General features: G+C 42.2%; 1 protein-coding gene across 7 annotated transcripts in view; it reads left to right on the forward strand.

The window, feature by feature from the left end:
* Nucleotides 1–24,136, forward strand: part of PHF8 (PHD finger protein 8) — a 114,641-nt gene that overhangs the window by 59,233 nt on the left and 31,272 nt on the right. For all 7 annotated transcript variants that reach the window (XM_010388866.2, XM_010388867.2, XM_010388871.2 and 4 more), the window contains 4 exons: nucleotides 1,241–1,419; nucleotides 2,052–2,137; nucleotides 3,588–3,721; nucleotides 4,312–4,625. In XM_010388866.2, coding sequence (XP_010387168.2) covers nucleotides 1,241–1,419; nucleotides 2,052–2,137; nucleotides 3,588–3,721; nucleotides 4,312–4,625 — 713 coding nt within the window. The remainder of the gene's footprint in view (nucleotides 1–1,240; nucleotides 1,420–2,051; nucleotides 2,138–3,587; nucleotides 3,722–4,311; nucleotides 4,626–24,136) is intronic.

Consider the following 24,136-nt stretch of genomic DNA (forward strand, 5'->3'; position numbering starts at 1 on the left):
AGACCATCCTGGCCAACATGACGAAACCCTTGTCTGTACTAAAATTACAAAAATTAGCCAGACATGGTGGTGGGCGCCTATAATCCCAGCTACTTGGGAGGCTGAGACAGGAGAATTGCTTGAACCTAGGAGGCGGGAGGTTGCAGTGAGCCGAGATCATGCCACTACTCCAGCCTAGGCAACAGAGCAAGACTCCATCTCAAAAAGGAAAAAAAAAAGCAAATAAAAATTAAAATTGTCTATATTTAAGGTATACAATGTGATATTTGATAAAGTCTATACTGTGAAATGATTATGCCAGTAAAGCTAGTTAACATATGCATCACTTCACATACTTACCGTGTGTTTGTCGTGAGAACACCCAGGTCTACTCTCCTATGACATTTCAAGTATCAATGCAGTTTTGTTTTTTGTTTTTTGTTTTTTGAGATGGAGTCTTGCCGAGGCAAGAGAATTACTTGAACCCAGGAGGCAGAGGTTGCCATGAGCTGAGATCACGCCATTGAACTCCAGCCTGGGCGACAAAGCAAGACTCTGTCTCAAAAAAAAAAAAAAAAAATTCTGGATACAAATCCTTTGCCAGATAAACGATTTCCAAATATTTTCTCTCAGTCTGTGGCTTTTCTTTTATTTTCTTAATGGTTTCTTTTGAAATACAAAATTTTTAATTTTACTTAATCCCAGGTTATAATGATATTTTTCTGTGTTTTACTCTAGTTTTATAGTTTTAGGTTTTACATTTAGATCTATGATGCATTTTACATTAATTTTTGTATATGATGTGAGGTAAGGGTCCACATGTATTTCTTTGTATCCATTTTTCTCAGCAACTTTTACTGAAAAAACCATCCTTTCCCCCACTGAGCTGCTTTAGCACCTTTTGTCAAAAATCATTTGATCATAAATTTAAGGGTTTATTCGGAACTCAAAGTTCTTTTCCACTGATCTGTATGTCTGTCTGTATGCTGATATCACATTGCCTTGATTACCATAGCTTTAGAGTAAATTTTGGGATTGAACAGTGTAAGTCCTCCAATATTGTTCTTTTTCAAAATTATTTTGTCTGTGTTAGGTCCTTTATATGTCCAAGTATGTTTTACTATCAACTTTTTATTTAAAAAGCTGGCTGGATTTTGATAGGGATTGTATTGAATCCGTAGGTCAATGTAGAGAGAATTGCTGTCTTGCTAGCGACTAACAATATTGCTAGTGACTGTTTTTATGTTCTCCTTCCCTTCAGTACGAAAAGGGTGAAGTGCTTATCCAAATCTCGGCGAACCAAAATAGCAAAGAAGGTAGACAAGGCTAGACTGGTGGCAGAACAGGTGATAGAAGATGAATTTGACTTGGATTCAGATGATGAGCTGCAGATTGACGAGAGATTGGGAAAGGAGAAGGCGACCCTGATAATAAGACCAAGTGTGTGTCTGTTCTTTCTTTTTCCTCCCCTACCCATCTTTTGTTTGTTTGTTTGTTTGTTTGTTTGTTTGTTTGTTTGTTTGTTTTGAGACGGAGTTTCGCTCTTGTTGCCCAGGCTGGAGTGCAATGGTGCAATCTTGGCTCACTATAACATCCGCCTCCCGGGTTCAAGTGATTCTCGTGCCTCAGCCTCCTGAGTAGCTGGGATTACAGGCATGTGCCACCATGCCTGGCTAATTTTGTATTTTTAGTAGAGATGGGATTTCACTATGTCGATCAGGCTGGTCTGGAACTCCTGACCTCAGGTGATCCACCCGCCTCAGCCTCCCAGAGTGCTGGGATTACAGGTGCAAGGTACCATGCCCAGCCCTTGCCCGTTTTATATTTGTTTTTGGCCCTCTAAGACTTAAGACCTTAGGCCTGAGCTTGTTGACATTCTGCTATACTATGTTCTGTAGGCCTTCATTGTTTCCTTTGTTCTAAAGATTTATTTATCACCTGATACCTAACCTCTCTAAATTAGTCATCTGTGGTCATTACTTCCAAGAAAATTAGTCTTATTTTTTTCTTCTGGGTATTTGGCTTAAATGCTAATCATAGCTTCATAATAAGTGCATTCCATTGTTTTCTAGAATTTCCCCGGAAATTGCCCCGTGCGAAGCCTTGCTCTGACCCCAACCGAGTTCGTGAACCAGGAGAAGTTGAGTTTGACATTGAGGTAGGATTCTGCCCTGGATCTAGTCTTCTGCTCATTCTGGTGATAGAGACAGAAGACAGATTGTCATTCTAGTTGGGGGATATGGAGGGAGGAAGACATCCTATGCATTCATTTCCTGAATAATTTATTTATTTTATTTATTTTTTTTTTGAGACAGAGTCTCTTTGCTCTGTTGCCCAGGCTGGGGTACAATGGTATGATCATGGTTCACAGCAGTCTTGACTTCCGAGGCCAGCTCAGCCTCCCTAGTAGCTGGGACCACAGGCTCACGCCACCGACGTAGCTAATTCTTTTCAATTTTTTTTTTGTAGAGATAGGGTCTTGCTGTGTTGCCCAGGCTGGTCTCAAACTCCTGGCCTCATGTGATCTTTTGCCTTGACCTCCCAAAGTGCTGGAATCACAGGGTGAGCCACTGCAGTGAAATATTTATTAAGTGAAAGAGTGTGTGCGAATTGCTGCTGAGCATGTAAATGGAAGATTTCAATTTAGTTGAAATACCTTAAACATCCTTTAATACAGAGTAGAATAAAAGTCAGTGTGGGCCGGGCACGGTGGCTCACGCCTGTAATCCCAGTACTTTGGGAGGCTGTGGTGGGCATATCATGAGGTCAAGAGATTGAGACCATCCTGGCCAACATGGTGAAACCCCGTCTCTGCTAAAAAATTAGCTGGGCGTGTTGGCACACCCCTGTAGTCCCAGCTACTTGGGAGGCTGAGGCAGAAGAATCGCTTGAACCCAGGAGGCAGAGGTTGCAGTGAGCCGAGATCGTGCCACTGCACTCCAGCCTGAAGACAGAATGAGACTCCGTCTCAAAAAAATAAAAATAAAAAAAATCAGCCAGGCGCGGTGGCTCATGCCTGTAATTCCAGCACTTTGGGAGGCCGAGGCAGGTGGATCACGAGGTCAGGAGATCGAGACCATCCTGGCTAGCACGATGAAACCCCGTCTCTACTAAAAATACAAAAAAACAAAATTAGCCGGGCATGGTGGTGGACGCCTGTAGTCCCAGCTACTCGGGAGGCTGAGGCAGGAGAATGATGTGAACCCGGGAGGTGGAGCTTGCAGTGAGGCGAGATCACGCCACTGCACTCCAGCCTGGGCGACAGAGCAAGACTCTGTCTCAGAAAAAAAAAAATAAGTAAATAAAAACTTAAAAGTCAGTGTGATGTAGCAGAAAGAGTATGTGATAAGGAGTATGTGATGTGACCTTACACAAATTATTTAACTTCCCTGAGCCTTAGTTTTCTTATCTGTTTAAAATGGGAGTATACTACCTACCTCACAGAGATGCCTTGGAAATTAAGATAAAAAATGAATATTCTGCTTAATACTTGGTCTATATGTGGTGCTCAGAAGATATTAATATCAGGAGTCAGATCATCACCCCTATATTGGGGCCTTACCAGACCAATCCTGGGCAGCTGAGGTGATACACTCTCTCTCCAACAGGAGGACTATACAACAGATGAGGACATGGTGGAAGGGGTTGAAGGCAAGCTTGGGAATGGTAGTGGCGCTGGTGGCATTCTTGATCTGCTCAAGGCCAGCAGGCAGGTGGGGGGACCTGACTATGCTGCCCTCACGTGAGTACTGGCTTTTATCTCCCCTTTCCAGGCTATCAGACAGCAACCCCCGCTCCCGCCCAAGGTGCCAGGTCAGCCAATCAGTAGATGTTTATAGAGCCATTTAAAGGGACAAAGAATTATCCAGGGCATTTGGGTGAAAGAATAAAGTAGGCATGAAACCTGTCCTAAGGAACTTAAGATCTGATGGCAATAAGATGTATAGACTTCAAGAGGAATCAATTTTGGGCACTTAGGAAGTTGGGAAGAGGGGCTGGAAGAGTCATGCAAGGAGAATTGTTACAAAAACAATGAAAGGAAAGAATGCAGCGTGTATAAACAGGGAGGGAGGTGTGCCCCTTTTTTGCCACCTTGCCTGCTGTCTGTGGAAAGACTTAAGGCAACAAGGACTGGCTTTTCATGAAAACAATCTATGATACTGTCTTGATCCTTAAGCTTAATTCCAAATTTTTCACTTAGGATGATTCTCCCCTTTTTCCTCCCACCTTGATCCTCATAGCTGTTGTCCCTCCTCCCTCAGTATTCTGATGACCGGTTTACTCTGACAGCTAAAAAAAACTGCCTCAGTATTTCTCCTCTGTCCCTTGCAGTGAGGCCCCAGCTTCTCCCAGCACTCAGGAGGCCATCCAGGGCATGCTGTGCATGGCCAACCTGCAGTCATCATCGTCCTCACCGGCTACCTCCAGCCTGCAGGCCTGGTGGACCGGAGGGCAGGATCGAAGCAGTGGCAGCTCCAGCAGTGGGCTGGGCACAGTGTCTAACAGTCCTGCTTCCCAGCGCACCCCAGGGAAGCGGCCCATCAAGCGGCCAGCATACTGGAGAACCGAGAGCGAGGAGGAGGAGGAGAACGCCAGTCTGGATGAACAGGAGAGCTTGGGAGCGTGCTTCAAGGACGCAGAGTATAGTAAGGGCAGCTAAGCACATGGGTTCAGGCCAGAAGGGGTCTCCTCAGTCCCAGTCTCCATCCTCGGCCCAATAGAGGACAGTTTGTAGTGAGCAAAGTCCTGGTCTTATAGTTAGTTTCTCTAAGCCGTATTTTCCTAATTTGTAAAATGGGAATATCTCACAGGTTAATGTTAAGAATTTGAGATTATGCTTACACAGATCATCTGGCACAGTTTCTTGTTCATGGGAAGCCTTCAAAAATGGTAGTTATAATTTGCTCTCGTCTGTTTTTACTAATGTCCAACCTTTACCGCTGGTGACTCTTTTTTCTCTTGCCTGTTTGACTGCCATCATCTGTGTCATTAGTGTCCTGTGTTGGCCAGTTTGTCCCTTTTGCAAAGATACATAATGACCTTTCAGTGGGCTTTTTACATTTAAGAGATGACTCCTTTTTTTAATCCAAGATTTTATTGAATACCACAAGGTATAAGGCACTCTTGTATAATACAGGTGACTGTATAATGTAAGTGCTTTTTGTTTTATTTTGTTTTTTGAGACAGAATCTCCCTCATTAGCCCAGGGTGGAGTGCAGTGATGCCATCTCAGCTCACTGCCACTTCCGCCTCCCGGGTTCAAGCAATTCTCATGCCTCAGCCTCCTGAGTAGCTGGGATTACAGGTGTGCACCATCACATCACACCTGGCTAATTTTTGTATTTTTACTAGAGACAAGGTTTTGTCATGTTGGCTAGGGTGATCTCGAACTTCTGGCCTCAAGTGATCTGCCCGCCTGCCTTGGCGTCCCAAAGTGCTGGGATTATAGGCATGAGCCATCACTCCCGGCCATTGTTTTAATATTTCAAAAGTTATACAAATATGGTTAACGCTTGCTGACCAAAATTGAAGACAGAGAAAGCAGAAATTCTTTTTGACTAACAGTCTTTCCTCTCTGAGCCCAAAGACAACCTTTGTCATCATTTTCACGTATACCTTTTATTTTGTTGTGTTTACATTCTTATGTAGACAGAAGTATAGTTCTATTTAGTCTGTGTGGTTCTGCAACTTGCTTAGTTTTCTTTCAATGTCAGTACAGAGATATACTTTATCAATACATAGAGATCTATCTGCTGCATAGTGTTCTGTAATATAGAAATATATGTTTAATCATTCCTTACTGATTGACATTTAAGTTGTTTCTAAGTTTTTACTTTTACTAACAACACTGCAATGAAATTTCTTACAATAACCTTTTGTGCCTATGTGCCAGTTAATATTTTTCTAGGGGGGATAGACCTGTTGAGTTGAAGGGTATGTAGAAGACAAATGTTAATAAATAGTGCCAAATTTGCCTCCTAAAGGGCCAGTATATGATCAGTGTATGAAACATACCTGTTTGCCCATAGCCTTACCAGCAGTGGATACTATCAGCCTTTTTAATTTTTGCCAATCCTATGGCAAAAGATGGTGTCTGTCTGTTTTATGTGTTTATTGACTCTTTATTCCTTTTCTGTGAATTTTCCATTCAGTGTTTCACCCATTTTTCTATTGGGATGTTTTGTTTTTCTTGATTTGTAAGAGTTCTTTATATATTCTAGATGTGTTGGAGTATTTTTTGTATATTCTGGATATATTGAAAAATACTTCCTTTTAGGTTTGTGTTTAATTTTATTATGTCTTTCTAGCATGTAGATGATTTTGATTTTTACATTGTCATCTTTATCAATTTTTTTTTTTTTTTTAAGACAGTCTCACTCTGTCACCCAGGCTGAAGTGCAGTGGCACAATCATGGCTCATTGCAGCCTCGACCTCTGCAATCCCATCTCAACCTCCCTGGTAGATGGGACCATAGGTGCATGCCACCACACCCAGCTTATTTTTTGTACAGATGGGGTTTCGCCATGTTGCCCAGGCTGGTCTCTCAAACTCCTGGGCTCAAGTGATCCTCCTGCCTTGGTCTCCCAAAGTGCTGGGATTATAGGTGTGAGCCACTGCATCCAGCCATGTTTATCAGTTTTTAATAGTTTTTTTGTATTTTATTTTATTTTATTTTTTTTTTTTTTGAGACGGAGTCTCGCTCTGTCGCCCGGGCGGGAGTGCAGTGGCCGGATCTCAGCTCACTGCAAGCTCTGCCTCCCGGGTTTACGCCATTCTCCTGCCTCAGCCTCCCGAGTAGCTGGGACTACAGGCGCCCAGCCCACCACCTCGCCCGGCTAGATTTTTGTATTTTTTAGTAGAGACGGGGTTTCACTGTGTTAGCCAGGATGGTCTCTATCTCCTGACCTCGTGATCCGCCCGTCTCGGCCTCCCAAAGTGCTGGGATTACAGGCTTGAGCCACCGCGCCCGGCCTATTTTATGTTTTGATTAAGAAGGCCTTCTTATATTTTCCCCTAAAACTTACATAGGAGTTAAAATTTTTGCTCTTTATCTGGGATTAAATTTCTGTGAATTGTGGGAGGGTAGAATCTAACTTTATTTTTTTCTACATTAGTAGTCATTTCCCCCAACACCGTTTATTGATTAGTTCATCATTATCCCCCTGAGTTGAAGTTCTACCTTTGTCACAAACTGAATTCCCAAATATATGGGGATTTGTTTTCCACTCTAGTCCAAGTTCTGTGCCTTAACAGCTATATGACCTTGGCCAGGCTAGTTAACCTCTCTATGCCTCTCTGTGGTAGTCATGCCTACCTCATATGTTGTTGTGAGAGTTAAATAAATATACAGAAAGCACTTAAAACATTGCCCTGGCCGGGCGCGGTGGCTCAAGTCTGTAATCCCAGCACTTTGGGAGGTCGAGACGGGCAGATCACAAGGTCAGGAGATCGAGACCATCCTGGCTAACACGGTGAAACTCTGTCTCTACTAGAAATACAAAAAACTAGCCAGGTGAAGTGGCGGGCGCCTGTAGTCCCAGCTACTCGGGAGGCTGAGGCAGGAGAATGGCATAAACCCGGGAGGCGGAGCTTGCAGTGAGCTGGGATCCGGCCACTGCACTCCAGCCTGGGCGACAGAGCGAGACTCCGTCTCAAAAAAAAAAAAAAAAAAAAATTACCCAGCACATATAAGTACTATGTATTAGATACTGTTAATATTATTCTGTTCCATAAAATCAACTTGTCAAAACAAATTTTTATTTTACCAAACAGATGGTAAAAAAGAAAATGAAAATCAACTTGTCTATTCCTGTGACAATAACATGTAGGTTAGTTACCACAGACTTTGTTTCTGGTAGAGCACATCCCCTCTACAGACCTTGCTGTGAACCTGAGGAGACCACAGATGCTCACTAAGACTCTCATCTTTGAGCTAAGCTTTGATTTGTTTTAGGGACATGCCAGGTTCCCCTGGCCACCCACTTTACCGTGAACAGTCAAATCACATTGACCTGCAGCTAAGACATCTGGACTTGATTTAACCACTCCTCTTAGAACAGCTCACTCAGCCTCTCCTCCCTCCTTCCCCTCACTGCTTTGCCCAGCAACCTTGGAAAGGCAGCTTACCAAGGAGAGACCTCCCTACTTGTTCGTATTTTTCCAGAATTTTGAGGCTGCTGTTGAGCTTTTTCTATTCCAGATGAATTTTAGAATCGGCTTTTCAAAGGATTGCATGATGTTTGTGGATTAATTTATGGAGACATATCTTTCATCAGAGGCCTTTCGGCTATACTGGGATTTGTACATTCCTGAATATAACCTCGTGTCCTGAAAATTTGTGCACTAAAAACAGTAAGGCATGCAAAAAGAGATTAGGGCCACAGCCCTCAAAATCTATGTGACTTTGAAGCCAAAATGCAAACTCAAATAATAGCAGTCCTAAGTTAGAGCCCAGTGGCATTCATACCTGGCATTATAGTCAGTGGCGTCTCTATGGCCTTAAGCTCTGGACTCAGACTTCCTCTTTCCAAATCTGGATTTTTGAGGGCATTTGGCTAAATAGATAGCAGCTTCATCAAATTAAAATCTGATCCAGGGCCTAGTCCCTATCAATCTTTTTTGACAAAACAAAAAACCCCAGGGGGAAATGTCTTTGCAACTTCATCTGCTCAGTCAGATAGCCTATCCCATCAGAACTAAATTTTGTAGAAAATAGTCACCATTTACTTTTTCTCTGATAGGCAAACTTACGTGATTTTTAGTTTTTGTCTGTAAGTCGTCTTATGTTGCTAAGGCTTTCTCTGTAGTTGTGAAAAAGCCTACCACTGATTGGTTGTAAACAACTACGGAAAATTGTTTTTGAACTGGTACAACTTCTGAACAGCTTTGAAATCATTGTTTTGTCTTTTTTTTTTTTTTTTCATCTTTTTTTTGAGACCGAGTCTCACTTTGTCGCCCAGGCTGGAGTGAAGTGGTGTGATCTGGGCTCACTGCAACCTCTGTCTTCCTGGTTCAAACAGTTCTCCTGCCTTGGTCTCCCAAGTAGCTGGGATTACAGGCACACACCACCACGTCTGGCTAATTTTTTGTATTTTTAGTAGAGACGGGGTTTCACCACGTTGGCCAGGCTGGTCTCGAACTCCTGACCTCAAGTGATCCACCTGCCTCAGCCTTCCAAAGTGCTGGAATTACAGGCGTGAGCCACCAGGCCCAGCCAGACATCTTTCTCTTATTTACCTTTTGGGTATGAGCAGCAGCCATCTTATGTTTCTGTCTTCAAATGTGGTCTGTCTCTATTTATTCATGTCTTCTTGTATGTATCTCTTCTTTGGTCTATTTCTTCTTCAGTTTAGGAATTTTATTTTGGTTCATAAAAGTGGCATCTTTTTATGTATTACATTTTCTAATTGGCTATTGCTAATAAGGAGGAAAATAGTTGATTCTTTCCCATATCAATCCTGTGTTGGACTACCTTATTATACTGTTATTAGTTCTATTTGTTTTCAGTTCATTGTCTTGATTTCTTGAGGTAGATGATCTGTGTGTCCTGTATTAGTTTGATAGGGCTGCCATAACAAAATATCACAGACTGGGTGGCTTAAACAACAGAAAGTTATTTCCTTACACTACTGGCAGCTGAAAGTTGAAGATCAAGGTGCCGGCAGAGTTGGTTTCTCCTGAGGTCTCTCTGCTTGGCTTGCAGATGGCCTTCCTCTTGCTGCCTCTTCCTGTGGTTGTACCTCTGTGCATACACACCGACGGTGTCTCTCTGTGTGTCCTAATCACCACCTCTTATAAGATCACCAGATTGGTTTAGGGCCTACCCTAATGGTCTTTTTTTAACTTAATTACCTCTTTAAAGGCCCTATCTCTAAATATAGTTACATTCTGAATACTAGGGGGTAGGTCTTCACCATATGAATTTCTGGGGGCACCGTTCGGCCCATAATATCTTCCTCCTTTCCAGTATTCATACCTCTAACTTCCAGTTTTATTACAGTGTTGAGTCATAGTGGTGATGGGGGCATCCTTGTGCTGTTTTCAGACTTTAAAGGGAATACTGCCAATCTTTCTCCACTCAATATGTAGGTCTCTGATAGACTACTCTCATAGAGTTCGGGGGAGTCTCTAGCTATTTATTTACTCATTTAGACACAGTCTCGCTCTGTCACCCAGGCTGGAGTGCAGTAGCACAATTTCGGCTCACCGTAGCCTCCCTCCTGAGCTCAAGTGATCCTCCCACCTCAGCTTCCCGAGTAGCTGGGACTACAGGCACACGCCACCACTCCTGGCTAATTTTTGTGTTTTTAGTGGAAACAGTGTTTTGCCATGTTACCCAGGCTAGCTTTATTTTAAAAGGCTTTTGTTTGTTTTAAAATCAAGAATCATACTAGGTTTTATCAAATAATGTTGGCATATTTGGACATAAATACATAGTTTTTCTGTTAATTTGTTAATACAGTGACATTAATAGAATTACTCATTTTGAATCGTTACTTTCATGAGATTAGCTGTACTTGGTCATGGTGTTTAACAATAGTTCGTCTAGTTTGATTTCATTTCAAAAACTAGTTTTTTGACTTTATTGATCATCTCTAGTGTTTGGTATTTTATTCTCTTTTTAGATTTTCTGTATTTAACATCTTGAGTTGAAAGCTCTGTTGATGTATTTTCTTTTTATTTATTTATTTATTTATTTTTATTATACTTTAAGTTCTAGGGTACATGTGCATAACGTGCAGGTTTGTTACATATGTATACTTGTGCCATGTTGGTGTGCTGCACCCATCAACTCGTCAGCACCCATCAATTCATCATTTATATCAGGTATAACTCCCCAATGCAATCCCTCCCCCCTCCCCCCTCCCCATGATAGGCCCCAGTGTGTGATGTTCCCCTTCCCAAGTCCAAGTGATCTCATTGTTCAGTTCCCTCCTATGAGTGAGAGAACATGCGGTATTTGGTTTTCTGTTCTTGTGATAGTTTGCTAAGAATGATGGTTTCCAGCTGCATCCATGTCCCTACAAAGGACAGAAACTCATCCTTTTTTATGGCTGCATAGTATTCCATGGTGTATATGTGCCACATTTTCTTAATCCAGTCTGTCACTGATGGACATTTGGGTTGATTCCAAGTCTTTGCTATTGTGAATAGTGCTGCAGTAAACATAGGTGTGCATGTGTCTTTGTAGTAGAATAATTTATAATCCTTTGGGTATATACCCAGTAGTGGGATGGCTGGGTCATATGGTACATCTAGTTCTAGATCCTTGAGGAATTGCCATACTGTTTTCCATAATGGTTGAACTAGTTTACAATCCCACCAACAGTGTAAAAGTGTTCCTATTTCTCCACATCCTCTCCAGCACCTGTTGTTTCCTGACTTTTTAATGATTGCCATTCTAACTGGCATGAGATGGTATCTCATTGTGGTTTTGATTTGCATTTCTCTGATGGCGAGTGATGATGAGCATTTTTTCATGTGTCTGTTGGCTGTATGAATGTCTTCTTTTGAGAAATGTCTGTTCATATCCTTTCCCCACTTTTTGATGGGGTTGTTTTTTTCTTGTATATTTGTTTGAGTTCTTTGTAGATTCTGGATATTAGCCCTTTGTCAGATGAGTAGATTGCAAAAATTTTCTCCAAGTCAAAAGGACAAAGCTGGAGGCGTCATGCTACCTGACTTCAAACTATACTACAAGGCTACAGTAACCAAAACAGCATGGTACTGGTACCAAATCAGAGATATAGACCAATGGAACAGAACAGAGTCCTCAGAAATAATACCACACATCTACAGCCATCTGATCTTTGACAAACCTGACAAAAACAAGAAATGGGGAAAGGATTCCCTATTGAATAAATGGTGCTGGGAAAATTGGCTAGCCGTAAGTAGAAAGCTGAAACTGGATCCTTTCCTTACTTCTTATACGAAGATTAATTCAAGGTGGATTAGAGACTTAAATGTTAGACCTAATACCATAAAGACCCTAGAAGAAAATCTAGGTAGTACCATTCAGGACATAGGCATGGGCAAGGACTTCATGTCTAAAACACCAAAAGCAACGGCAGCAAAAGCCAAAATTGACAAATGAGATCTAATTAAACTAAAGAGCTTCTGCACAGCAAAAGAAACTACCACCAGAGTGAACAGGCAGCCTCTCTAGTTCTTTTAATTGTGATGTTAGAGTGTCAATTTTAGATCTTTCCTGCTTTCTCTTGTGGGCATTTAGTGCTATAAATTTCCCTCTACACACTGCTTTAAATGTGTCCCAGAGATTCTGGTATGTTGTATCTTTGTTCTCATTGGTTTCAAAGAACATCTTTATTTCTGCTTTCATTTTGTTATGTACCCAGTAGTCATTCAGGAGCAGGTTGTTCAGTTTCCATGTAGTTGAGCGGTTTTGAGTGAGTTTCTTAGTCCTGAGTTCTAGTTTGATTGCACTGTGGTCTGAGAGACAGTTTGTTATAATTTCTGTTCTTTTACATTTGCTGAGGAGTGCTTTGCTTCCAATTATGTGGTCAATTTTGGAATAAGTGCGATGTGGTGCTGAGAAGAATGTATATTCTGTTGATTTGGGGTGGAGAGTTCTATAGATGTCTATTAGGTCCGCTTGGTGCAGAGATGAGTTCAATTCCTGGATATCCTTGTTAACTTTCTGTCTCGTTGATCTGTCTAATGTTGACAGTGGAGTGTTGAAGTCTCCCATTATTATTGTATGGGAGTCTAAGTCTCTTTGTAAGTCTCTAAGGACTTGCTTTATGAATGTGGCAATTATGTGTCTTGGAGTTGCTCTTCTCGAGGAGTATCTTTGTGGTGTTCTCTTGTGTTTCCTGAATTTGAATGTTTGCCTGCCCTACTAGGTTGGGGAAGTTCTCCTGGATGATATCCTGAAGAGTGTTTTCCAACTTGGTTCCATTTTCCCCCTCACTTTCAGGCACCCCAATCAGACGTAGATTTGGTCTTTTTACATAATCCCATACTTCTTGCAGGCTTTGTTCATTTCTTTTTCTTCTTTTTTCTTTTGGTTTCTCTTCTCACTTCATTTCATTCATTTGATCCTCAATCGCTGATACTCTTTCTTCCAGTTGATCGAGTCGGTTACTGAAGCTTGTGCATTTGTCACGTATTTCTCGTGTCATGGTTTTCATCTCTGTCATTTCGTTTATGACCTTCTCTGCATTAATTATTCTAGCTATCAATTCTTCCACTCTTTTTTCAAGATTTTTAGTTTCTTTGCGCTGGGTACGTAATTCCTCCTTTAGCTCTGAGAAGTTTGATGGACTGAAGCCTTCTTCTCTCATCTCATCAAAGTCATTCTCTGACCAGCTTTGATCCGTTGCTGGTGATGGGCTGCGCTCCTTTGCAGGGGGAGATGAGCTCTTATTTTTTGAATTTCCAGCTTTTCTGCCCTGCTTTTTCCCCATCTTTGTGGTTTTATCTGTCTCTGGTCTTTGATGATGGTGACGTACTGATGGGGTTTTGGTATAGGTGTCCTTCCTGTTTGATAGTTTTCCTTCTGACAGTCAGGACCCTCAGCTATAGGTCTGTTGGAGATTGCTTGAGGTCCACTCCAGACCCTGTTTGCCTGGGTATCAGCAGCAGAGGTTGCAGAAGATAGAATATTGCTGAACAGCGAGTGTACCTGTCTGATTCTTACTTTGGAAACTTCCTCTCAGGGGTGTACTCCACCCTGTGAGGTGTGGGGTGTCAGACTGCCCCTAGTGGGGGATGTCTCCCAGTTAGGCTACTCAGGGGTCAGGGACCCACTTGAGCAGGCAGTCTGTCCGTTCTCAGATCTCAACCTCCGTGTTGGGAGATCCACTGCTCTCTTCAAAGCTGTCAGACAGAGTCGTTCGTGTCTGCACAGGCCTCTGCTGCTTCCCCTGTTGTTTTTTAGCTGAGCCCTGTCCCCAGAGGTGGAGTCTACAGAGACAGGCAGGTTTCCTTGAGCTGCTGTGAGCCCCACCCAGTTCGAGCTTCCCAGCGGCTTTGTTTACCTACTTAAGCCTCAGCAATGGCGGGCGGCCCTCCCCCAGCCTCGCTGCTGCCTTGCGGTTAGATCGCCGCAGACTGCTGTGTTAGCAATGAGGGAGGCTCTGTGGCCGTGGGACCCTCCCGGCCAGGTGTGGGATATATTCTCCTGGTGTGCCCGTTTGTGTAAAGCGCAGTGTTGGGGTGGGAGTTACCCGATTTTCCAGGTGTTGTGTGTCTCAGTTCCCCTGGCTAGGAAAAGGGATTCCCTTCCCCCTTGCGCTTCCCAGGTGAGGCGATGCCTCGCCCTGCTTCAGCTCTCGCTGGTCAGGCTGCAACAGCTGACCAGCACCGATTGTCTGGCACTCCCTAGTGAGATGACCCCAGTACCTCAGTTGAAAATGCAGAAATCACCGGTCTTCTGTGTCGCTCGCGCAGGGAGTTGGAGACTGGAGCTGTTCCTATTCGGCCATCTTGCTCCGCCCCTGTTGTATTTTCAATCTGCTTTTTGGTAAAGCGTTTTTTAAATTTTATTTTTATTTATTTATTTATTTATTTATTTTAAAATTTTTAATTTTTTTATTATACTGTAAGTTCTAGGGTACATATGCATAGCGTGCAGGTTTGTTACATATGTATGCTTGTGCCATGTTGGTGTGCTGCACCCATCAACTCGTCAGCACCCATCAATTCATCATTTATATCAGGTATAACTCCCAATGCAATGCCTCCCCCCTCCCCCCTCCCCATGATAGGCCCCAGTGTGTGATGTTCCCCTTCCCAAGTCAAAGTGATCTCATTGTTCCGTTCCCACCTATGAGTGAGAACATGCGGTGTTTGGTTTTCTGTTCTTGTGATAGTTTGCTAAGAATGATGGTTTCCAGCTGCATCCATGTCCCTACAAAGGACGCAAACTCATCCTTTTTTATGGCTGCATAGTATTCCATGGTGTATATGTGCCACATTTTCTTAATCCAGTCTGTCACTGATGGACATTTGGGTTGATTCCAAGTCTTTGCTATTGTGAATAGTGCCGCAATAAACATACGTGTGCATGTGTCTTTATAGCAGCATGATTTATAATCCTTTGGGTATATACCCAGTAGTGGGATGGCTGGGTCATATGGTACATCTAGTTCTAGATCCTTGAGGAATTGCCATACTGTTTTCCATAATGGTTGAACTAGTTTACAATCCCACCAACAGTGTAAAAGTGTTCCTATTTCTCCACATCCTCTCCAGCACCTGTTGTTTCCTGACTTTTTAATGATTGCCATTCTAACTGGTGTGAGATGGTATCTCATTGTGGTTTTGATTTGCCTTTCTCTGATGGCCGGGGACAGAGTCTTGCTCTGTCACCCAGGCTGGAGTGCAGAGGTGCGATCTCGGCTCACTGCAACCTCTGCCTCCCGGGTTCAACCGATTCTTCTGCCTCAGCCTCCTAAGTAGCTGGGATTACAGGCATACGCCACCATGCCCAGCTAATTTTGTGTATTTTTAATTGAGACGGGGCTTCGCCATGTTGGCCAGGCTGGTCTCAAACTCCTGACCTCACATGATCTGCCCACCTCAGCCTCCCAAAGTGCTGAGATTATAGGTGTGACCCACCACATCTGGCCTGAAATTTTATTTTTTTAATTAACATGAAGTAAAATTGACTCTCTTGGTATATACATGTTCATATTCTTCCAGCCACCATAATCAGGATACAGAGCCCTTTGATCATTCCCTAACCTCCTTTGTGTTACTACCCCCTTTGTAGTCATGCCTTCCCTCTACTCCCGGGCAACCACTGATCTGCTCTCTGTCACTGTGGTTTTTGCCTTTGCCAGAATGTCATATAAATGGCATTATGCAGTATGTGATATTTTGAGACTGGCATCTTTTGCTTACTGTAATGCCCTTTTTTTTTTTTTTTTTTTTTTCTTGAGGTGGAGCCTCGCACTGTTGCCTCGGCTGGAGGGCAATGGCACGATCTTGGCTCACTGCAACTTCCACCTCCTGGATTCACGAGATTCTCTTGCCTCAGCCTCCCGAGTAGCTGGGATTAAAGACACACACCACCACACCCAGCTAATTTTTTGTATTATTAGTAGAGACGGGGTTTCACTATGCTGGCCAGACTGGTCTTGATCTCCTGACCTCGTGATCCACCCGTCTCAGCCTCCCGAAGTGCTGGGATTACAGGCATAAGCCCCCACACCCAGCCCACCATAATGCCTTTAATATTCATTCATGTTGTTGCGTATCAAAAACTTGTTCTTTTTTATTCCTGAGTAATATTCCATTGTATGGATATACCCATTGAAGGTCATTTTGGTTGTTTCCACTTTGGGGTGATTACAAATAGAGCTGCTGTGAACATTCAGGTATAGGTTCTTGTGTGAATATGAGTTTTCATTTTTCTAGGATAAATACCCAGGAATGAGATTCCTGGGCAGTACGGGCAGTGGATGTTTTAACTTTACAAGAAAATACTGGCTGGGCGTGGGGGCTTGCGCCTATAATCCTAGCACTTTGGGAGGCCAAGGCGGGTGGATCACGAGGTCAGGAGCTCAAGACCAGCCTGGCCAATATGGTGAAACCCCGTCTCTACTAAAAATACAAAAAAATTAGCTAGGTGCAGTGGCACGTGCCTATAGTCCCAGCTACTCAGGAGGCTGAGGCAGAAGAGTCACTTGAACCTGGGAGGTGGAGGTTGCAGTGAACCGAGATTGCGCCACTGCACTCCAGCCTGGGGGACAGAGTGAGACTCCATCTCAAAAAAAAAAAAAAAAAAAAAAGAGGCTGGGTGGAGTGGCTCATGCCTGTAATCCCAGCACTTTGGGAGGCCGAGGTAGGTGGATCACGAGGTCAGGAGATCGAGACCATCCTGGCTAACAAGGTGAAACCCCGTCTCTACTAAAAATACAAAAAATTAGCCAGGTGTGGTGGCGGGTGCCTGTAGTCCCAGCTATTCGGGAGGCTGAGGCAGAAGAGTCACTTGAACCTGGGAGGTGGAGGTTGCAGTGAACCGAGATTGCGTCACTGCACTCCAGCCTGGGGGACAGAGTGAGACTCCATCTCAAAAAAAAAAAAAAGAGGCTGGGTGCAGTGGCTCATGCCTGTAATCCCAGCACTTTGGGATGCCGAGGTAGGTGGATCACGAGGTCAGGAGATCGAGACCATCCTGGCTAACAAGGTGAAACCCCGTCTCTACTAAAAATACAAAAAATTAGCCAGGTGTGGTGGCGGGTGCCTGTAGTCCCAGCTATTCGGGAGGCTGAGGCAGAAGAGTCACTTGAACCTGGGAGGTGGAGGTTGCAGTGAACCGAGATTGCGTCACTGCACTCCAGCCTGGGGGACAGAGTGAGACTCCATCTCAAAAAAAAAAAAAAAAGAGGCTGGGTGTAGTGGCTCATGCCTGTAATCCCAGCACTTTGGGAGGCTGAGGTAGGCGGATCACAAAGTCAGGAGATCGAGACCATCCTGGCTAACAAGGTGAAACCCCGTCTCTACTAAAAATACAAAAAATTAGCCAGGTGTGGTGGCGGGTGCCTGTAGTCCCAGCTACTCGAGAGGCTGAGGCAGGAGAATGGCGTGAACCTGGGAGGCGGAGCTTGCGGTGAGCTGAGATAGCACCACTGCACTCCAGCCCGGGTGACAGAGCGAGACTCCATCTCAAAAAAACAAAAACACACACACAAAAAAAACTACTCAACTGTTTCCCAGAATGGTTATTTTACGTTCCCACTAGCAATATGTGGAATTCCAGTTGCTCTACATACTCCTCAGCACTTGGTTTTGTCAATATAGTTATTTTAATCATCCTAATAAATGTATAGTGATATCTCATTTAATGGTTCATCTAATGGCTAATGATAATAGTGAAATTAAGAAATGTGGTATATATAAACAATGGAATATTATTGTTCATCATTCATATATCCTCTTTTTTGAAGTGTCAAACAGACATTTTGAATGCATTGTTAAGATTTCTTGTTCAGGATTTAACTATGAATTTTTCTTTTTGTTTTCTTTTCTTTGTTTTTTGAGCCAGTCTTGCTCTGTCACCCAGGCTGGAGTGCAGTGCCACGATCTTGGCTCACTGCAACCGCTGCCTCCTGCATTCAAGTGATTCTCAGCTTCCTTTGTAGCTGAGACTGAAGGTGTGTGCCACCATGCCCGGCCAATTTTTTTTTTTTTTTTTCCTAGTAGAGATGAGGTTTTACCATGTTGACCAGGATGTTCTTGAACTCCTGACCTTAAGTAATCCGTCCGCCTGGGCCTCCCAAAGTACTGGGATTTTAGGCATGAGCCACCACACCCAGCCTGGATTTATTTTCTTTAGTAGATACAGAATTTTCAGGTTATCTGTTTGATTTTTAGGTGAGTTATTTATTTAAATTAAGACTAGCCAAGTGCAGTAGTGAAAAGAGGGGAAAGAGTTTGGGTGAGTTTTTATAATTTGTGTCTTTCAAGGAATTGGTCTGTTTCATATAACTTAGAGAATTTATGGGCATAGAGTTGTTTATAGAATTCCCCTATTATTCTTTAAATGTCTATGGGGTCTTTAGTGATATCCCCCTCTTCCCTTCTCATTCTTGATATTGGTGAATTGTTTCTTCTCTCTCTCTCTCTCTCTCTTTTTTTTCTTTGCAATTGCTGGCACTTTGTCTTTTTTTTTTTTTTTTTTAACTTAAAAAGTGTTTTTAGGACTACAGGTGCATGCCACTGGCTGATTTTTTATTTTTATGGAGATGGGGGTCTCACTATGTTGCATAGCCTTGTGTCAAACTCCTGACCTCAAGTGATCATCTCTTCTGGACCTCCCAAAGTACTGGGATTACAAGTGTGAGCCAGGCCTTATTGTGTCAATTTAATTGATCTTTTCAGTATTTTTTGTTTCATTTTCTATGTTTTATCTTTGTCAATTACATTCCGCTCTTAATGTAGTTAAGATTGCTGTAGTTTTATTTTATTCTTTTTCTGATTTCAGAGATGATTATTTAGATTATTTATTTGAGACCTTTTTCATATCTTTTTTTGCTATTTTTACTTTTATTCTATTTTTGGGTTTTTTTTGTTTTTTGTTTTTTTTTTGAGACCAAGAGTCTTGCTCTGTCACCCAGGCTGGAGTGCAGTGGCACGGTCTCGGCTCGCTCCAAACTCCGCCTCCCAGGTTCAAGTGGTTCTCCTGCCTCAGCCTCCCAAGTAGCTGGGATTACAGTCATGCGCCACCATGCCCAGCTAATTTTTGCATTTTTAGTAGAGATGGGATTTCACCAGGCTGGTCTCGAACTCCTGACCTCAAGTGATCCACCCACCTTGGCCTCCCAAAGTACTGGGATTACAGGCGGAGCCACCATGCCCAGCCTTTTTCTTGTTTTGTTTTAGTATTTTATAAAGTTGATATATTCACAGCATATTGTATATATTTTGGGGGGGATACATGTGATATTTTGATACACATATACAATGTGTAATGATGAAGTTAAGCTTAGTGATATATCTATCATCAAACCTTTATTTTTGTGTCAGAAACATTATAATTCTCTTCTAGCTGTCTTGAAATACACAATAAATTATTAACTGTAATTTCCTGACTGTACTAGTGAATGCTAGAATTTATTCCTTCTGTCTAACTGTATTTTTGTACACATTAACCAACTATTTTTCATCCCCTGCTGCCTTTTCCAGCCTCTGGTAACCACCATTCTACTCTCCACCTCTGTGAGATCCACTTTTTTAGGTCTCACATATGAGTGAGAACATGCAATATTTGTCTGCCTATTCCTGGCTTATTTCACTTAATATAATAATCTCCATTTTCATTCATTTTACTGCAAGTGACAGGATTTCATTTGTTTTAATGGTTGAATAATATTCCATTGTTTATATATACCACATTTCTTAATTTCACTCGTTTGTCCATTGATGGACACTTAGGTTGATTCCATATCTTGGCTATTGTGAATAATATTGCAGTGAACATGGGAATGCAGATATCTCTTTGATATACTGATTTATTTCCTTTTGGATATGCCCAGCAGTGGAATTGCTGGATCATATGGTAGTTCTATTTTTACTTTCTCCGTACTGTTTTCCATGATAGTTGTACTACCCTATAATCCCACCAACAGTGTATGAATGTTCCTCTTTCTCCAAATGCTGAAGAGTAACAAATCCTCTCCAGCATTTGTTACTTCTTGTCTTTTGGATAATAGCCATTCTAACTGAGGTGAGATGATTTCTCATTGTTGTTTTGATTTCTGTTTCCCTGATGATGAGTGATATTGGACATTTTTCCCCATATACCTGTCGAGCCTTTTTTTTTTTATCAACTTTTATGTTCTGGGGTACATGTACAGGATGTGCAGGTTTATTACATAGGTAAACATGTGCCATGGTGGTTTACTGCACAGACCAACCTATCACCTAGGTATTAAGCCCAGCATCCATTAGCTATTCTTCCTTATACTCTCCCTCGTTGCCACCGATAGGCCCTAGTATATGTTGTTCCCCCGCTCCCATGTGTCCATGTGTTCTCGTCGTTCAGCTCCCACTTATAAATGAGAACGTGTGGTATTTAGTTTTCTGTTCCTGTGCTAGTTTGCTGAGAATAAGTTTCCAGCTCCATCCATGTCACTGCAATGGACGTGATCTCGTTCCTTTTTATGACTGCATAGTATTCCATGCTGTATATGTACCAGCTTTTCTTTATCCAGTCTACCATTGATGGGCGTTTTGGTTGATTCCATGTCCTTGCTATTGTGAATACTGCTGCAGTGAACATACGTGTGCATGTCTTTATAATAGAATGATTTATATTCCTTTGGGTATATACCCAGTGATAGGATTACTGGGTCAAATGGTAGTTCTGCCTCTAGATCTTTGAGGAATCACCATGCTGCCTTCCACAATGCTTGAACTAATTTACACTCTCACCAACAGTGTAAAAGCGTTCCTTTTTCTCTGCAACCTCACCAGCATCTGTTGTTTTTAAATTGCCATTCTGCTGGTGTGAGATAGTGTCTCACTGTGGTTTTGATTTGCATTTCTCTAATGATCAGTGATGTTGAGTTTGTTTTTCATATGCTGGCCCCATGAATGTCTTCTTTTTTTTTTTTTTTTTTTTTTTTTTTTTTTTTTTTTTTTTTTTTTGAGACAGAGTCTCGCTCTGTTAGCCAGGCTGGAGTGCAGTGGCGAGATCTCATCTCACTGCAAGCTCTGCCTCCCGGATTCACGCCATTCTCCTGCCTCAGCCTCCCAAGTAGCTGGGACTACAGGCGCCCGCCACCATGCCCGGCTAATTTTTTTGTATTTTTAGTAGAGATGGGGTTTCACCATGTTAGACAGGATGGTCTCGATCTCCTGACCTCGTGATCCACCTGCCTCGGCCTCCCAAAGTGCTGGGATTACAGGAGTGAGCCACCGCACCCGGCCGAATGTCTTCTTTTGAGAAGTGTCTGTTCTTGTCCTAGGCCACTTTTTAATGGGGTTGTTTTCTTATAAATTTAAGTTGCTCATATACTCTGGATGTCATACCTTTGCCAGATGCTTATATTGCAAAAATTTTCTCCCATTCTGTAGGTTGTTCATTCTGATGATAGTTTCTTTTGTTGTGCAGAAGTTCTTTAATTAGATCCCATTTGTCAATTTTTACTTTTGTTGCAATTGCTTTTGGCATTTTTGTCATAAAATCTTTGCCCGTGCCTATGTCCTGAATAGTGTTGCCTAGATTTTCTTCTAGGGTTTTTATAGTTTTGGGTTTTACATTTAGATCCTTCATTCATCTTGCGTTAATTTTTGTATATGGTATAAGGAAGGGATCCAGTTTCAATTTTCTGCATATGGCTACCTGGTTCTCCCCAGCACCACTTATTAAATAGAGAATCCTTTCTCTATTGCTTCTTTTTGTCAGATTTGTCGAAGATGAGATGTTTGTAGGTGTGTGGTCTAATTTCTGGGTTCTCTGTTCTGTTCATTGGTCTATGTGTCTGTCTTTGTACCAGTTCCATGCTGTTTTGGTTACTGTAGCCTTGTAGTATGAAGTTGGGTAGCGTGATGCCTCCAGCTTTGTTCTTTTTGCTTCGGGTTGCCTTGGCTATTTGGGCTCTTTTTTCATTCAGTATGAATTTTCAAGTAGTTTCTTTAATTCAGTGAAGAATGTCAGTAGTGGTTTAATGGGAATAGCATTGAATCTGTCAATTACTCTGGGCAGCATGGCCATTTTCACGATATTGATTCTTTCTGTCCATGAGCATGGAATATTTTTCCGTTTGTTTGTGTCCTCTCTCATTTCCTTGATCAGTGGTTTGTAGTTCTCCTTGCAGAGGTCCTTCATTTCTCTTGTTATCTGTATTCATAGATATTATATTCTTTTTGTAGCAATTGTGAATGGGAGTTCATTCATGATATGGCTCTCTGCTTGTCTGTTGTTCGTGTAAAGAAATGCTTGTGATTTTTGCACATTGATTTTGTATCCTGATACTTTGCTGAAGTTGCTTATCAGCTGAGGAAACTTTTGGGCTGAGACGATGGGGTTTTCTTAGATATAGGATCATGTCATCTGAAAACAAAGATAATGTTACTTCCTCTCTCCCTATTGGAATACCCTTTATTTCTTTCTCTTGCCTGGTTGCCCTGGCCAGAACTTCCAATGCTATGTTGAATAGGAGTGGCGAGAAAGGGCATTCTTGTCTTGTGCCAGTTTTCAAGGGGAATGCTTCCATCTTTTGCCCATTTAGTATGATATTGGTTGTGGGTTTTTCATGTATGGCTCTTATTATTTTGAGGTATGTTCCTTCAATACCTAGATAATTGAGAGTTTTTAACATGAAGGGATGTTGAATTTTATCAAAGATCTTTTCTGCATTTATTGAGATAATCATGTTTTTGACTTTAGTTCTGTTTGTGTGATGAATTACATTTATTAATTTGCATATGTTGAACCAACTTTGCATCCCAGGGATGAAGCCAACCTGATTGTGGTGGATAAGCTTTTAGATGTGCTGCTGGATTCAGTTTGCTTGTGTTTTATTGAGGATTTTTGCATCAATGTTCATCAGGGATGTTGGCTTGAAGTTTTCTTTCTTTCTTTTTTTTTTTTTTTTTTTGAGACGGCGTCTCGCTCTGTCACCAGGCTGGAGTGCAGTGACGTGATCTCTGCTCACTGCAACCTCTGCCTCCTGGGTTCAAGTGATTGTCCTGCCTCAGCTTCTCAAGTAGCTGGAACTACAAGCGTATACCACTACACCCAGCTAATTTTTGTATTTTTAGTGGAGACGGGGTCTCGCCATGTTGGCCAGGATGGTCTCGATCTCTTGACCTTGTGGTCTGCCTGCCTCGGCCTCCCAAAGTGCTGAGATTACAGGCGTGAGCCACCGCAGTCGGCCGAAGTTTTCTTTTTTTGTTGTATCTCTGCCAGGTTTTGGTATTGGGATGATGCTGGCCTTATAAAATGAGTTAGGGAGGAGTCCCTTCTTTTCAGTTTTTTGAAATAGTTTCAATAGAAATGGTACCAGCTCTTCTTTGTACCTGTGGTGGAATTCAGCTATAAATCTCTCTGGTCCTGGGCTTTTTTTGGTCGGTAAGCTATTTATTACTGCCTCAATTTCCAAACTCATTATTGGTCTATTCAGGGATTCAGTTCCTTCCTAGTTAATTCTTGGGAGGGTGTATGTGTCCAGGAATTCATCCATTTCTTCTAGATTTTCTAGTTTATGTGCATAGAGGTATTTATAGTATTCTCTGATGGTTGTTTGTATTTCTGTGGGGTCAGTGATAATGTCTCCCTTATCGTTTCTGATTGTGTCTGTTTGATTTTCTCTCTTTTGTTCTTCATTAGTCTAGCTAGTGGTCTATCAATTTTTTCAAAAAAGAAGCTCCTGGATTTGTTGATTTTTTTGAAGGGTTTTTCGTGTCTCTGTCTCCTTCAGTTCGGCTCTGATCTTGGTTATTTCTTGTCTTCTGCTAGCTTTGGGATTTGTTTGCTCTTGGTTCTCTAGTTCTTTTAGTTGTGAATTTTGAGATCTTTCTAGCTTCTTGATGTGGCATTTAGTGCTACAGATTTCCTTCTTAACACTGGTTTAGCTGTGTCCCAGAGATTCTTATACATTCTCTTTGTTCTCATTAGTTTCAAAGAACTTCTTGATTTCTGCCTTAATTTCATTATTTACCCAGGAGTCATTCAGGAGCAGG

Source organism: Rhinopithecus roxellana, chromosome 7, assembly GCF_007565055.1.
Source record: "Rhinopithecus roxellana isolate Shanxi Qingling chromosome 7, ASM756505v1, whole genome shotgun sequence".
Classification (NCBI taxonomy): Eukaryota; Metazoa; Chordata; class Mammalia; order Primates; family Cercopithecidae; genus Rhinopithecus; species Rhinopithecus roxellana.